General features: G+C 45.7%; 1 protein-coding gene across 2 annotated transcripts in view; it reads left to right on the top strand.

The window, feature by feature from the left end:
• PTPRU (protein tyrosine phosphatase receptor type U) overlaps positions 1–14,276 on the top strand; it is an 849,745-nt gene that overhangs the window by 582,701 nt on the left and 252,768 nt on the right. For both annotated transcript variants that reach the window (XM_085647595.1, XM_085647594.1), the window contains exons 10-11: positions 3,180–3,381; positions 6,851–6,953. In XM_085647595.1, coding sequence (XP_085503721.1) covers positions 3,180–3,381; positions 6,851–6,953 — 305 coding nt within the window. The remainder of the gene's footprint in view (positions 1–3,179; positions 3,382–6,850; positions 6,954–14,276) is intronic.

The following is a 14,276-nucleotide window of genomic DNA, read 5'->3' as shown; positions in this document are numbered from 1 at the left end:
TCTAAAAGTAACATTTTAAAGTTGTAAATAAAAACCCATCTTCACCATAGGTTACTGTTTTTCATTACAATTCCAAAGACACCAAACATGAACTGATTAGCTGTTCCCAATTTGAAATGACACTCATAAAATATAATAAGGTAACTCCAATGTTATCCTATGGGAGATGTAGGCCTTGCAGCAGTGAAAAACGGCTGTAGGAGTTTTTCACTACCAGGACATGTACAATGTAAAAGAACATGTTCACCTTTTTAAATACACGGCACCCTTCCCTCTGGGCTGTTCAGGACCTACTCTAGGGGTGACTTATATGTATTAAAAAGGAAGGTTTGGGCCTTGCAAAAGGTTTATTTTGCCAGGACAACATAGCAGCTTAAAACTGTACGTGCAGACTGAGACATGTTTAAAGTGCTACTTAAGTGGGTGTCACAATCAGGACTGCAGGTCCACTAATACAATATAATTTCCCAGCCCTTGGCACAGGTAATGCCACTTTACTCAGGACTTGCAAGTAAATTAAATCTACCAATTGGGTAGAAGCCAATTCCACCATGTTTTAAGGTGAGAGCACAAGCACTTTAGTACTCGTTAGCAGTTGTAAAGTGCACAGAATCCTAAGGCCAGTAAAAATGAAGTCAGCAAAAAGGGAGGTTTGAATGCAAAAAGTTAGGGGGGAAACCACTCGGAGGATGCCAGGTCTAACCCTCACCAATCCTACACCGCAAGAATTGATGATAATTTGAAATTAACTTTCTTTAGACAGCATTTTATTTGTTAGGTTGTTCTTCTACATGTGATGTCACATTTGGATTAACCTTCCGTTGTTTTAGTTGCTTCCTGGTGTATTTTAAGAAAGGAGGTAATAGTTGCGATTTTTTTCTGAAGATAGCCAAAATTCCCTGTTTCATTCATGAGGATACCTCGTTTATATTATTATAGTGGTCACAGGACACCTTGTGTGACCAAATACGGAGCTGTATGCTAAGCTAGAAGAACAAGCATTGGCATAGCCAATAGGTCTCGCTTTTGGGTCCTTATAAGTATTTAGTTTTGCAGCACAATATCCATGGTGCAACAACATCAGCTGTTGCATGGCTAAACCTTGTACCTTATAAGTGTTTAGCCATGCAACAGTTGATGTTGTTGCACCAAGGATATTGTGCTTGATAACTAAACACTTAATGTCCCAAAGGCGAGACCTATTGGCTATGCCAATGCTTGTATAGCGATGTTGTGCAGCATGGATAAAGAGGAACCCCCTATTAAAAAAAAAAGATGCTATTATGCAGTCGCAGCAGTAGTGTCATTTTGTAGGTAAAAGCACAACACATGAACGCACCTACAGCGTGAGTGTGAAGTTTTCTTTTTTTTTTATTTACTGATCCAAGTTGTACTGGTAAATAAATTAAAATAAAGCAATGCCAAAGTTTTTTTTTTTTTTTTAAGGCAGGTGGAGGCAAATAACAAAAGCAGGGCTCAGAAGGAACACAGAGAGTACTAGTGCGGGAAATATTACAGAGGATGGAGTATGCATGTGTGTGTGTGTGTGCGAGAGAGCGTGCATGTGTGCCTGTGTGTTTGTGAGAAACAGAGAGAGATCGTGCATGCATGTGTGAGAGAGGGAGAGAGAGAGCTTGTGTACATGAAAGAGAGAGAGGGTTGTAGGGAGAGCGGGTATATCCAATCAATGAGAGGAAAGGCGCCCCGCGACACCGGTTCTCATGCAATCTTTTCGTGTTTTTAGGTATTTCAAATGGTGTTTTTTTCGGACCTCTGTAATATACACACGAGGGACAAGCGGGGAGCGTGGAGTAGAGCAGGAAAAGGTGTGAGGGAACGCACACATACCACCCTAGCCTTTCACAACCGCACCCACTGCTGACTCCGCAGCTGCAGGAGAATCATTAACAGGCAGCAGCCCTGAGCAGCTGGAATGACTGATGCACCACCACTGCTGGAGACTTGACAGGGTGCAGAGGCCTGCCTGCTGTCAAGCCATGGCCCTATTGAAAGCAGTGAGCACCAATGAATGCCTTACCGTGCATAGCAAGTCAAAAATGCTTCGGCACTGCACACTGCCACCACCACGCCACCAGTGCTGGAGGCCTGAAAGGGAGCAAAGGGGTCCTTGTATCATACCACAGTCAAGCTAAAAGCACCAGTGAAGGTCTTACTGTAACTTCCCCCACCACGCCACCAGTGCTGGAGGCCTGGCAGGGAGCAAGGGGTCCTTGTATCATAATAAAAGCGCCAATGAATGACTTACTGTGCGTAGCAGGAATCAATGGTGCTTCGGCACTACACACCAAAGAAAGAGAGAGAATGCATGTGTGTGTGAGTGCCTGTGTGTGTGCGTGAGAGAGAGGGAGAGAGAGAGTGTGCGCGTGTGCGTGGGTGTGTGTATGTGTGTGTGTGAGAGAGGGAGAGAGAGCGTGCATGTGTGCGCGCATGCATTTGAGAGAGCGAGAGCATGCATGTGTCCGTGTGTGGGTGTGTGTGAGAGAGAAAGTGAGAGAGAGTGCATGTGTTTGTGTGTGTGTGAGTGAGAGAATGTGCATGTGTGCGTGCCTGTGTGTGTGTGTGTGTGAGAGAGAGAGCGTGCATGTGTGCATGCATGTGTGTGAGAGTGGGAGAGAGAGAAAGAGAGCAGAGAGCCTGCATGTGTGAGTATGCGTGTGTGTGTGAGTGCGAGAGAGCGTGCATGTGTGCCTGTGTGTGTGTGTGAGAAAGAGAGAGAGCGTGTATGTGTGCATGCCTGTGTGTGTGTGAGAGAGAGGAGGAGAGGGAGAGAGAGAGAGAGCGTGCATGTGTGCAAGCATGCGTGTGTGAGAGAGGGAGAGAGAGGGGCTTGTGTGCGTTGGTTTTGATTAGATGAATCGTGTGGCTCTGTATCATAGGTTATTAGACTTGGATTCCTGTACTGGCTTGATGTATTGAACTTTTATGAAGCTGTCTTGTTACGCATGATTTAATTACGAGATGTAAATATGCACACTAGTTAATTACAATCTTAACTTTAGTAATATTAAACTGTTTAGCACATTGGGGGTTATCTTGCTGGGGCAAGGTAGTCTGAAATGGTTGGTTTATCTGGGAAAGAGGTGACAATGGTGGGTCAGCTATGACCAGCTAGAATTATGGTGCTAAAGTAGTCTTTGTTCATATCCCCATCTCCGCAGATCAGCTACCAGAGCATTGAGTCGACAGACCCAGCAGTGAACGTGCCAGGACCCCGACGCACTGTGTCCAAGCTGCGCAACGAGACCTACCACGTCTTCTCCAACCTGCACCCGGGCACCACCTACCTCTTCTCTGTGCGAGCCAGGACTGGCAAAGGCTTTGGGCAAACAGCGTTAACAGAAGTCACCACCAATATATCAGGTACGCGCAGTAATCAGTGGAGCCATGCTCAGTGTACACAGCGAACTGAGGGCTCAAACTGTGCACATAGAATCCTTTTGTTCAAGAGCCGTCGTGAATCTTGGAGGGTGGTGCAAGCCCTTTCACGACTGTGGCTAGCTCCACTTCTGGGGTTGCGTGTAACACCGGGACTAGAGGATGGAAATCTTAGTGCGAGGGCGGAGTCAAGCTCTGTGAAAAGAACTGCTGCTGAAATGAGCATTGGAAATTAGACAAACGTTGACAAGGCATCTCTCATGTGAGAGTCCAGATTTTAGATACTGGTTTGAAGCACTATGAATAACAATCCTACAACCTGTAGCCTATAATTGACGTGTGTTTAGATGGTCTTTGAAGGTATTTGAATGCTCCCTCCCGGTCTTCACCGATGGTCCATCCATACCACTGGCGTAGCGGATCTTGAGGGGGCCTCCCTGCAAGGTGTGTGGAGGGGCCCCCTCCGGACTCAATCAGGAACTCTCTGGCCAGATTGCTGTGCTTAGGGGACCCCCTGGAGCTTGGGGGCCCCCCCGCACCGCGGGGGCCTCTGTTACACCCCTGATCCATACTTGTGCACACTCATGCAGTCACTGCACTACAGAGGGAGCTTATTTGCATATTTCCTCTAGAGCCAACACACACCCCATATGCTGCCTGTAAGACTACAGGTAAACGAGTAAACCTGATAACTTCATCAGGCGCACAGCACGACTGTAAGCCAATAATTAGCAAAGCCCTGCCACCTCAACGTCATATCCATATCTTCTTACCAATCTACATAGCAACCACCCAGAAAAGTTTACTTAAATTTACCATATACCAGTGCAGGCAGCACTGCATCTAAGACACATGCATGGAATCCTGAAGTAAAGTGATGGACAACTGTCCAACCCAGCAGAATGAAACCAAAGACCTTCAGCGTAAGCAACCTCACACTTAGATCACAACAAGATCTATCCCTTCTCTGTCAAATGTAATCCATCAATAAATCATACACTAGCTCATCTTACCCCCGCCAGATATTTGTCGGTATGACTCCTCGCTAAACAAAAAGAAACACAATCAAATACAATGCCAACAGACCACCTTGAGCCCAGTCAGTGCGATTCCCAGACCTGTGAATGACACTCAGTCCGAAAGCATTAGGCACCATAGAAACTGTAGTAAAGCTCAGTTCAAATGGTACATAACATACCATAACAGCCTGGTTGGATACAAATAACATTAAGCCTCTTGTATTGATTGCCTCTAGCAGTTTGTGAAGAAAAACACATTTGAAAAGGAGAGCTGTGTGTTAGTTGTTTCCCAGAGACCCTTTTTCTCAGGCTCTTAAGACATTGATGGTCCCTGAGGAAGCCGGCGGAACTGCTGCTCTCAACAGTAGTGTCGAGCGCTGCTGATGACTCGTAGCCTCGGCCATTAGAGACCACAGAAGGTTATTGCTTTTACAAAAGGTAACTTACATGGAGGGTTTAAGAGTTTACATGACAGAAATAACACACTTAGTGGATTGCCTTGTGAGGCCAGTGGGTCTGAGCTAAACAAAGACAGCACCACAAGACTATTCATTCCTCAGCAAAAAACACCAGTACTCTTAAAAATGAAAGGAATACTGCAGAGTCCACAAGAGACTCAAAGGCATTGTACGCGCATTCAACGGGGAGGGTGGTAAATCCAACCAGGGGGTGCAGAAACAGGGATCCATTCTGACTGGTGGATCACAGCAAACCTGAATTGTTTCTTGTTTACTACCAGCAACTTAGAAGTGGCACAACTGCTTTAGGTAAGGCCGCGGCTCTAGACTGCCATGTGAGGGCTTCCCGCCAGTCTGGACCTCCCGGGACCCTGCGGTCCCGGTGCAAAGAAGGATGTAGTCTCAGAGTGATGAAGCCGTTACTGATGCTGATGCTCAGAAGGGTACTGTAAAGTGTCCACAGATGCCTCCCGTCTTCATTTTTTTCTGTTTAAATTTGTTTTTATTATTATTATTATAATTTTATGATCATTACATGACTGCCAGTATTCATGTTATACATCACTGTTTGCATAGTATCATTGTATGCTTCCCGTCTTCTTGATGCTAGTGAAAGCCGCCAGCTTCCCGGTAGAGCTGTGCGCTGTCTTAAGTGGTGCGGTAACGCTACTCATGCCTTGACACTCCTGCTCAACTTGGGAACGCAGATGTCATGTCAAGATTATTGTTTTGGAGGCTGTTAACATAGGAGCAGAAAAATATTATAAATTCACCTGACACCTCAGCTCCCTGTCCACCACACCATTTCCCTTCCCATGCTTAACCCCTTCTGTGGCGTAGCGCAAAATGTACATCCTCCCCTCCCGCAGAATGTGATGAGGCGTCCTCCAGTCTGCCATATCTCACAAATATTAATTGGCCTGTTGTCGCATGGGGCAGGCCTTGACAATTTGGTAGCCCCCCTGAAGCTGCCCCCTGCACCGCAGTGACTGCAGGAGTTTGTGTTACGCCCCTGCCCTGGTTCCACCTCTCCCTCCTCCTCCCACACCTCTAGCCTCACGTTCACTCTCTCTCTCACTCAATATCAGCATATCCTCTGGGGATATTCTTAGCTGACATCAGACCACAGTGGCAGTGTGGGTAGCTGAAGCCAGTTCAACTCAGAGGCGAGAACTACCACCGTGCAGGTCTCTTGGGAAAAGCCCACACTTAAGATTTTAGAAAGTACAGCACCATGCCTTGTAGACTACAAAAAAGAGACACATGAGCACACTACATGAGTTTACCAACGCTAATCCCATATACCCCATATTCACCCAGTTCTTTTCGGTGTCCTAACCTTTAGATGCATAAGATACTTTGCATGTTAAGGGAATGTAAACCTGTTGAAGCCGAGTGTCATGCATGGAGTACCTCGGGGCTAGTCAAAGGGGCCAATAAAAGTTCAATGCCTTACAGCTAAAGTGACAGTCTTACACCCTTTTCTTCAAGTCTTGATATTGATAGTTTATAATTAAAATGACCATGTTTTGAAACTATTTGCTTCAGATGTTAGATGTGTTGAATACATTTTCATTAGTTACGTTTTTCATCTGGCTGGCTACATCTTTCGAATGTTAAATTTGATATTAAAAATGAATGTTGTTCCATGGGTATCATGTTTGATTAAAATCCATAAGAGCGAATACTGAATATGAGTTACTTCAAAAAACGTTAATTTTTAATGTGGGAAAGTGTTTGTTGAGATTGGTATGTTATTGTAACCTTACTTCCCCGGAATAGGTTCTCCCTTTTTTAATCTCTACCTTCATACCAAACAATGGCTCCTACCGTGTCCTTCAAGTCCTATCGTAGCTTGTTCCACACTAATGCGTAATGGACCCTCTAACTGTGCCATTGTTAAGTGTCACTATGTTTTGCTGCTCTTTTGCTTACTCTGCCAATGCCAGACCTCATTGTTTCCATTCTCTTTCCAAGCTCCCACCTTTGATTACGGAGATATGCCGCCGCCCTTGGGGGAGTCGGAGAGCACTATCACAGTACTGCTTAGGCCGGCACTGGGTCGCGGTGCCCCCATCAGGTATGAAAAATGCCAAACATTGTTCTATTGGTACCTCGAGGAGCTATTGACTTCTGTCTGTGTCTGTAAAAAGGAAGAGGCAAGTGCCACTAGGGAATGGGCAAGTATGCCCAAGGACAAAGGCATTTTGTTAAGCCCCTGCTGACGGTAACTGAGAGGGACTAAAAGGGAACACACTCTCAGGCAAAACGAATGGACTGAAGGTAAGCGATAAGTAATGGTGTACTCGAGGACTTGTTATCTGATCTGCTGGTTTGAGCTCTATTTGAGAAGTAGGCCATTCCTAGCCTTCAACTGATGGTGGCTGTCAAAATATATATTGCATTGGCAAATGTCAATGTTCAGCAGCCATCTACAGCTTGAAGTATATATTTTTATGCAGCCTTTGTGATATGTTGTATTGTGTGTGTCTTTCCTCAGCGCCATATGGAGATATATTCTCCCCTGACTTGTTAATTTTCTTGCATATGAAGACTGAGCAGAGCGCAGCGGGGATCTGAGAACTCTTCATTTGAGCAGATGTCATGATTTGAAGCACAACATTGAGAGGTGCCCAGAAATACAACGTTCTATCAGTAGGGCCTAATCCATGCCCAATGTTCAGAATATCCAACTCTATGAAGTGTATACACAGGAATTCATCATGGGAATAATTTCCATAGAAGTTGTTATTTTGAAAACCTGACGTGAATCTGGGTCTTCGGGACCAACTGTGGACGCTTCTGCCTTATATATGATCTCAAGTGGGCTAAGGTGTAGCCCTGCTTGCCTGGGTTCAAACCAACAGCTGATTGGCACTTTTGACAGAGAGGCAGTCATTTTTCTTAAATATGTGGAGATATTTTTCTATGCTTGAAATGCTTCATACGCAACAACTGCACTGCTTCATGCAATTGTAGATTTTTCAAATTGTTTTCTTTATTCTATCGCCCCCATGTTTTTTATTCAGATTTTTCCAAACGATTACCAACAAAAATCTTTGTTCTGCGCTATTTAAAAAAAAAAACATAAGTAGATAGGAAATAGCTTTTTGCAAAGTGTATTACAAGTAGTTTACATTTGTCAATAAACAATCCTTAGTGAAAGGTCTCTCAGACTTTGTTTTGAGTTTCGAACTATAGAAATATTACTTAATATCTTAAATGGGGTTTGGGGGTACACTGTAACATTTAGAAAAAAAACAATGCCACCCTTAAACAAAAATTGTAAATTGTTATAGGTTTTGTAGTTCATCTTCTATTTGTGCTGTAAGGATGAAAATACAAAAATAACTAAAAAAAAGGCTTTTTGCTCATCCGTACTATAAAAGTGTGTAACATTAATATAATTTGCAACACTGATACGTGTTTTCCCTAATTTTATTTGATCATACTTCTTTTATTACTGGTAATTATAAAGCATACACCCAGCAAAGGAGTCGATGGATCACTTAACCTAGCAAGTTGATTTATGCACCTTGCAGTGACTGGTTGTATAAGGCAGTCAAGTTCATTTACATTAAGTTCACATAGGTCATCAATGCTTGAAAGTGGATTATGACTGACATAAGTTGAGTGTGGTGTGAGGAGGAGGAGGCAATGGGGATAGCAGGGTAGTTTTTGTCTTACATTTTTCAATCCACATCCCTCTCTCTTTGAGAGTGGGGCTCACCCTAGGGAAAGGCAACTTCTTTGCTCCTTCAAGAAGAAGAATGTTCTCCAGAACCTTAATAAAACCTTTTCCCCACTGAGCTCCACCCCCTTTTCGCTGCACTTGCAAACGTGTATCATGCGGCATGGACATAGAGTGGCTTGGATAGCAGTGGAGGCAGTGTTCCCACTGAATAATGCTGCTGTAGTGGGTGGCCTCTGGTCTTACAGCAGTTTCCCTAGTGTGGAAGTCTGTGTCTACCTCTGCACATGTGGGGTGTGGCACAGAGTAGCCGGAGCATGCTGGACAGATGTTGGCTTGCATGCCAATCATCCGAGAGTATTTGTACTGCTCTTGTGGTCACCATGGCCAGGAGACTGAGCTCATATACTACTGATTCAGAAGGTCTTGCCAGTTGTATTCTGGTGCATTAGTTGTTTCAGTGCTCACTGTTGCCGTCAGTGTGGCCGATGTCTCAATGCATGGCTGGCCCACGTTTTGCTGCTTGTGTTTATGCCTTTTTTTGTTTTGTCATTCTGGACTTTTCTTGCAGTGCTTTGTAGTTCCATGTCTTGTGGTGGGCAGGCTTGTCCATGGAGACTGATTTATGTTCTTTTTGGATACACTCAAGATTTGGTCTCCACTAATTTTTGTGGTAGGGGTGCTGTTCTTTCTCTTTTTTCACCTGGTGAAAGTGAATCATTGGCCGTTGGTGGTGTTTCTTCCTCTGCCTCTCGAGACTGGGGTACGTACCTTGCTGTTGCATTGGTTGCCTATCTCCAGGTCGTTTGTGTGTCAACTGAAGACACTACCGGTAGTTGTTATCAAGGTGATATCTGTATTTTGGGCTGTTTGTATCCCTTCTATTATATTATGTTGTATTATAAGCCATAGCACATACCACAACTGATGAGGTTTTGAAGTGCTTTGTGGATGACAGCATGATACTCCTTGGAGCCTTTTGTTAGCAATTTAGTTACACACCCAGGGGCTGGATTGTTGTTCCCATGCAGTGTCGTGCAGTTTGTGAAGTTGACTTTCATTCCAATTATTCAGGGTCGCGTAGGCTTTCAAAGTTTGATGTTAGATTCCACGAACACAGCCAGCCGCCTTGTGTGCTGCCTGTGGGCCGTGCTCACTTTGCCACTGGATTCAAGCAAGCCTGGCTGGAGACGGCTGAAATGCCAGAAACCGGTCCTAGGAAGCTTGTTTCCGGTCCAGGGAAGGCATGGCTTGGCAGTTTGGGCTGGACTGTTCCCATGAGGCACAGGGTCAGACTGATTTGCATATGGCCATGTCTGAACTGGGGTGGCAGAGTGGGCTAAAGAACGGTGATGGATCAAACCCAGATCTGTTGACTGGGTGTGAGTGTTTGATTGGTTCTGGTGCTCCGTCCATCACCACCCCCTTTTGTACCGCCTGTGGGCCGTGGTCATGCAGTGTTACCATAGGTCCAGAGTTTTTAATAGATCATGACCCTTGCTGGCACAGCTGGTTATGGTAGGTGACCTGGGTTTGAAGGATACACACATTGCAGGCAGACCCTGCAGGTAACAGTCTCCTAAGAAAGGTCCCATTTTTAGGTCTCGATTGACCCAGCGCATGCGCTGGTCTGGCGAGACTTTTTGAGAGGGCTCCAAAAAGTGCTACCAGGCCAGCCTAGAGCTACAGTGCATGTGCGCGGGCACGCGCGCCGCGCTTGATCGCGATTACTTTCACTTTCGCAGCCGCACGGCCGCTTTGATGTTTAATCATGATCACTTTCGCGGCCGCATGGCCGCTTGGCATAGCCAGTAAGTCTCGCTTTTGGGACCTTATAAGTATTTAGTTATGCAACTGTTGCATGGCTATACACTTATAAGGTCCCAAAGGCGAGACCTATTGGCTATGCCAATGCTTGTAAGATCTGATTCTGGGCCCTTGGTTGTTCTTATGTGGCTGTTTCTTTGTATGCCTGCTTGTTTCTTTGTATGCCTGCTTGTTTCTTCTCTTTGCATCTCATAATGCTTCCACATTTATGTCCGGGTAATTTGCTAACTGCATTGCTGACAATCTGAATGAGGTAGACATCTTGTCCGTTGTGGGCACAGGCACACTAGTAATATTAGTAGCGCGTTATGATTTCCATCGAACAGAACTAGCTCCTATTACAGAAAAGGTTGGAGACCCCGGCCTAGAGTCAGAGTAATAAAAGTTACCTGAAAATAATAACGGAATTACTACATGATTCATCATCACCTTCACTCTTTGAGGATCTACCAAGCTCCCAAGTCTTTCATCATGCAATAAATGCCATAACAGCCAAAGGTATTGTGCCAGGCATTGATGCACACCTCAATTGTCCAGCACTTCTTCTGCAGACTCCATGTTGTTCGCTCCTACTCAGCTTGTCTGTTGCGTCCCCCACCCCTCCTGCATATACCTCATCATGCTGGACCAGAATAACATCATGATGCATACGTTTGTTAATGTCATTGCACTTTTTTTAACAAATGCTGAACAGTGTCAGCAACAAGCATTGGCAAACCTTTGCCATTGCTTGTTTAGCTAAGCCATGCTGCAAGTAGCTCCAAAAGAGCACCACACCCCTTCTTCCTGTGCAGTACCAAGCAAGACAATGCAAAGTATCACAATAACACTGTAAGGAATGGGTGTGTACTTAGAAGAGGAAGGCCTAGCCTGCAGGCTTCTACAAGTAACATGGAGCATGCCGAAGAAATTCAGGGGGAAATGCTGGGAAATTCAGGGGGACTCAGCGCACAAAGGAGAGAGCAAAAAAGCACATGCACTCCATTGGAGTGTTAAAAGAAAAGGTAAATGTGCCTCCCTAAATGCAAGCAGAGGAAGGACAGAAGTCATCCAGCCAGAGCACTGTAAAGAAGAAATGCTCCAAAGGTGGGGCACACAGAAAAACGAGGAAAGCCAATGAATAAGAAGGAAATGAGATAGACAAGACAACCAACCAATCACGAGCAAGAGGCTGAACCAGTGACCCAGCAAACACATGTGTATATTTTAATATACTAGTGAAAATAGGTCTTTGACAACAGACGGCTTAAGCAATCTGTAGGAGTGACCTAGAAATGATGAATAATTATTCTAAAGTAAGAATGTTCTTTTTTCCTGGGAGTGGGAAGTGGCTGCTGTACGCAGGGTAAAACTCGCCCTGGTAAAGTAACTGTGCATAGGAAGATTTAATGAATGAACTCTGCATAATCTGGACCCCGGGAAGATGAAAGGCTAGCTAGATGTGAACATGTGATCTGCAGGGGCCTTGCATTGATGTATTCTAAAGGTTCTTACGAGCAGCTCTCTCCCTCTCGCCCCCACTAGCTGAAAGGACCGGAGCGGCGCGTGTCTGTTCGGATCTGCACAGCGCCCTCCTCGCACGCACAATCAAAGCATGTTGGAGCGGGTGCATTAGCCACGGAAGGGTCTCCGACCATCCCAGACTCTGTTAAACTGTCTCGCGTCAGTTCTAAGGCCCCCTTAGGACCTGACAGAAATCCAATATCAGGCCTGGCTGCTCTCCTGCTCTGGCCGGTAATGGCCCGTAATATCCCACCCCGGGGGCCCGGCCACACCGCGCCGCGAAGAGCCGCCGCCGGCAGGTGTGTGCGCTTCCCATGCCCTGGCAGCCGAGATAAGGTCGCGTGCAGCCGAAGGAACACAGGTGGGTGTTTATTTATAACCACGCGCACCTGCTTCAGCATTCCAGGGCGCGCGCCGTGACTCGCTGAACAAGAGAGTATTAGTCTCTTACAGATAGGTTTTATGACATCCTGCTGCTGCTTTCCTAAGACACCCCCTCAAAGTGGGATTATTTCAGTGGTATATGATAGCAACTCGCCCTCATGCATAGTGCTTTCCGGGCGCTTTCTGCCAACGTCTACAATGGTAGCCCGGGAGAGTGCTCACCAGCAGGAATGACGTTGGGGTACAGCCAGCATAGTATTCCCCCCTCTGACCCCAATCCACCGCTGCTGTTCCAGTTGCAGTTCCGCCATCTTTAAAACTGCGTCCCCCCAGCTCTCACAATGAGCAGGGTGTACGAACCGTCCGTTGGCTCGTGGTGGTTATGCGTTTCCATGCACCTCTCAAAGAAGCCCTCAGTCTTTTTTATGGAGCTCAGGCCTGTCCAGGTTCACTGAGCGGATGCCACTGTGAATTGGGGTTTATGTGAAGCCACAAAGCTCTGTGAGAGACAAGACAGGAAATGAGGCTAGAATAGTTGTATCGTTTCTGGGCGATGGGGCAGCTGTTTCCCAGCCCCTGGGATAGAGCTTGAGTGATGTTCACATTACTTTCATGGGATTTCTTTAACACACTTGGGTGCATATTATCAAGAAACTGCGTTAAAATTATCGCCGGTTTAGCGGCGATAATGGTCTTGATAATATGCCCTTGTGAATTCCCATAGAAGCCCATGTTCTGGTGTCAACATGGGCTTCTATTGGAATTCTCTGTGGCATATTATCAAGCCCATTATCGCCGCTTTAGCAGCAGAAATTTCCGCTAAACCGGCGATAATTTTTATGCCGTGCTTGATAATATGCCCCCAAGGTCTCTGCAGCCTTTTATGCAGCAGAACCCAAGTCTTTGAAACGGCTCTAGGAGCAGTAGCTAATGAGCAGGGTACCATGTTTCACACTTGTCCTGTGTCACCAAGCAGTTTGCCATCAGTTCTTCCCTACATGGTTGTTTTATTCAGTGCCATGATACTGGGATTCAGGGTGCTGAGATTAACTTTCAGGGTCCGACCTTTTCCTCTCCTGCATGAGTTTGGCCTGCAGCAGCCAAACCTCTTCTTCTGGGGCCTCCTGCTTTAAGTGTGAACAGCAGAGCACAGCGCTGGGCCCGGAACAGCAGGATGTCCCTAGTTTCTGAGATCCCCCGAGTAGTCTTCGCTAGATGTGGTGACCCTTTTTCATCAGGAAAAATAGTAACTCTGAATTGAATCAAATTATAGGGGTGCACAGCAAGGACCTATATTTAAAGAAAAAAAAAACTGGTAAGCTGATATGTTACATTCTCACCCCCAGCTGACTCATGGCTCCACCCACAGAGAGGTGGTATGTCTGCAGCTCAGTAATTCTGTTCTCGGTCTAATCGGGGATTGCACTAGCCTTATAACTTGGGCCTTCGAAATACATCTCGCCTAATTTTAAAACAGTGGCCTCATTTTGAAGGTGGCCATTGAGCACATAAGTGTCGCTCACAGCTGTAGCCAGGGCAGAAATCCAAAGTAGGCCTCATGCTACCTACAGTGTTGAGTGGTTGACATCCATTTTGACACACTGTCATTGGATCCTTTTGGGCCTAAGGGGCAAATTAACAGAAATAGTTGTGGCTTGTTGTCATTAAAGCATTTTTATGTACTACAGTACAACGTACCCTATGGATCACATGAGCGTCATGTCTGGATCCCGACCTGTAGCTGAAGACCAGAAGCATTCATTCTTCTCATCGGCTCACCTTTGAAATGAAATGTTGCAAATATTTTGTAGAGCAACTGATGTGACAGGGTCGTGATAATGATTAGTTCTAGTAAAGCCTGGCTCTCACAAAGGTGACTATTGGAGTTATTGGTCGAGATAACCATGTGAATTGGCCGCGCAGGTAGTGTGGGATTCCCCCACAAGATGGCTGAGGCAGTAAACAGTTACCACAATCCGCCGTAGAGCAGGGAGGAGC

Source organism: Triturus cristatus, chromosome 3_2 (assembly GCF_964204655.1).
Source record: "Triturus cristatus chromosome 3_2, aTriCri1.1, whole genome shotgun sequence".
In the NCBI taxonomy this organism is placed as follows: domain Eukaryota; kingdom Metazoa; phylum Chordata; class Amphibia; order Caudata; family Salamandridae; genus Triturus; species Triturus cristatus.
The sequence above is the reverse complement of the archived record's forward strand: the minus strand, read 5'-3'. Positions and strand labels throughout refer to the sequence as shown.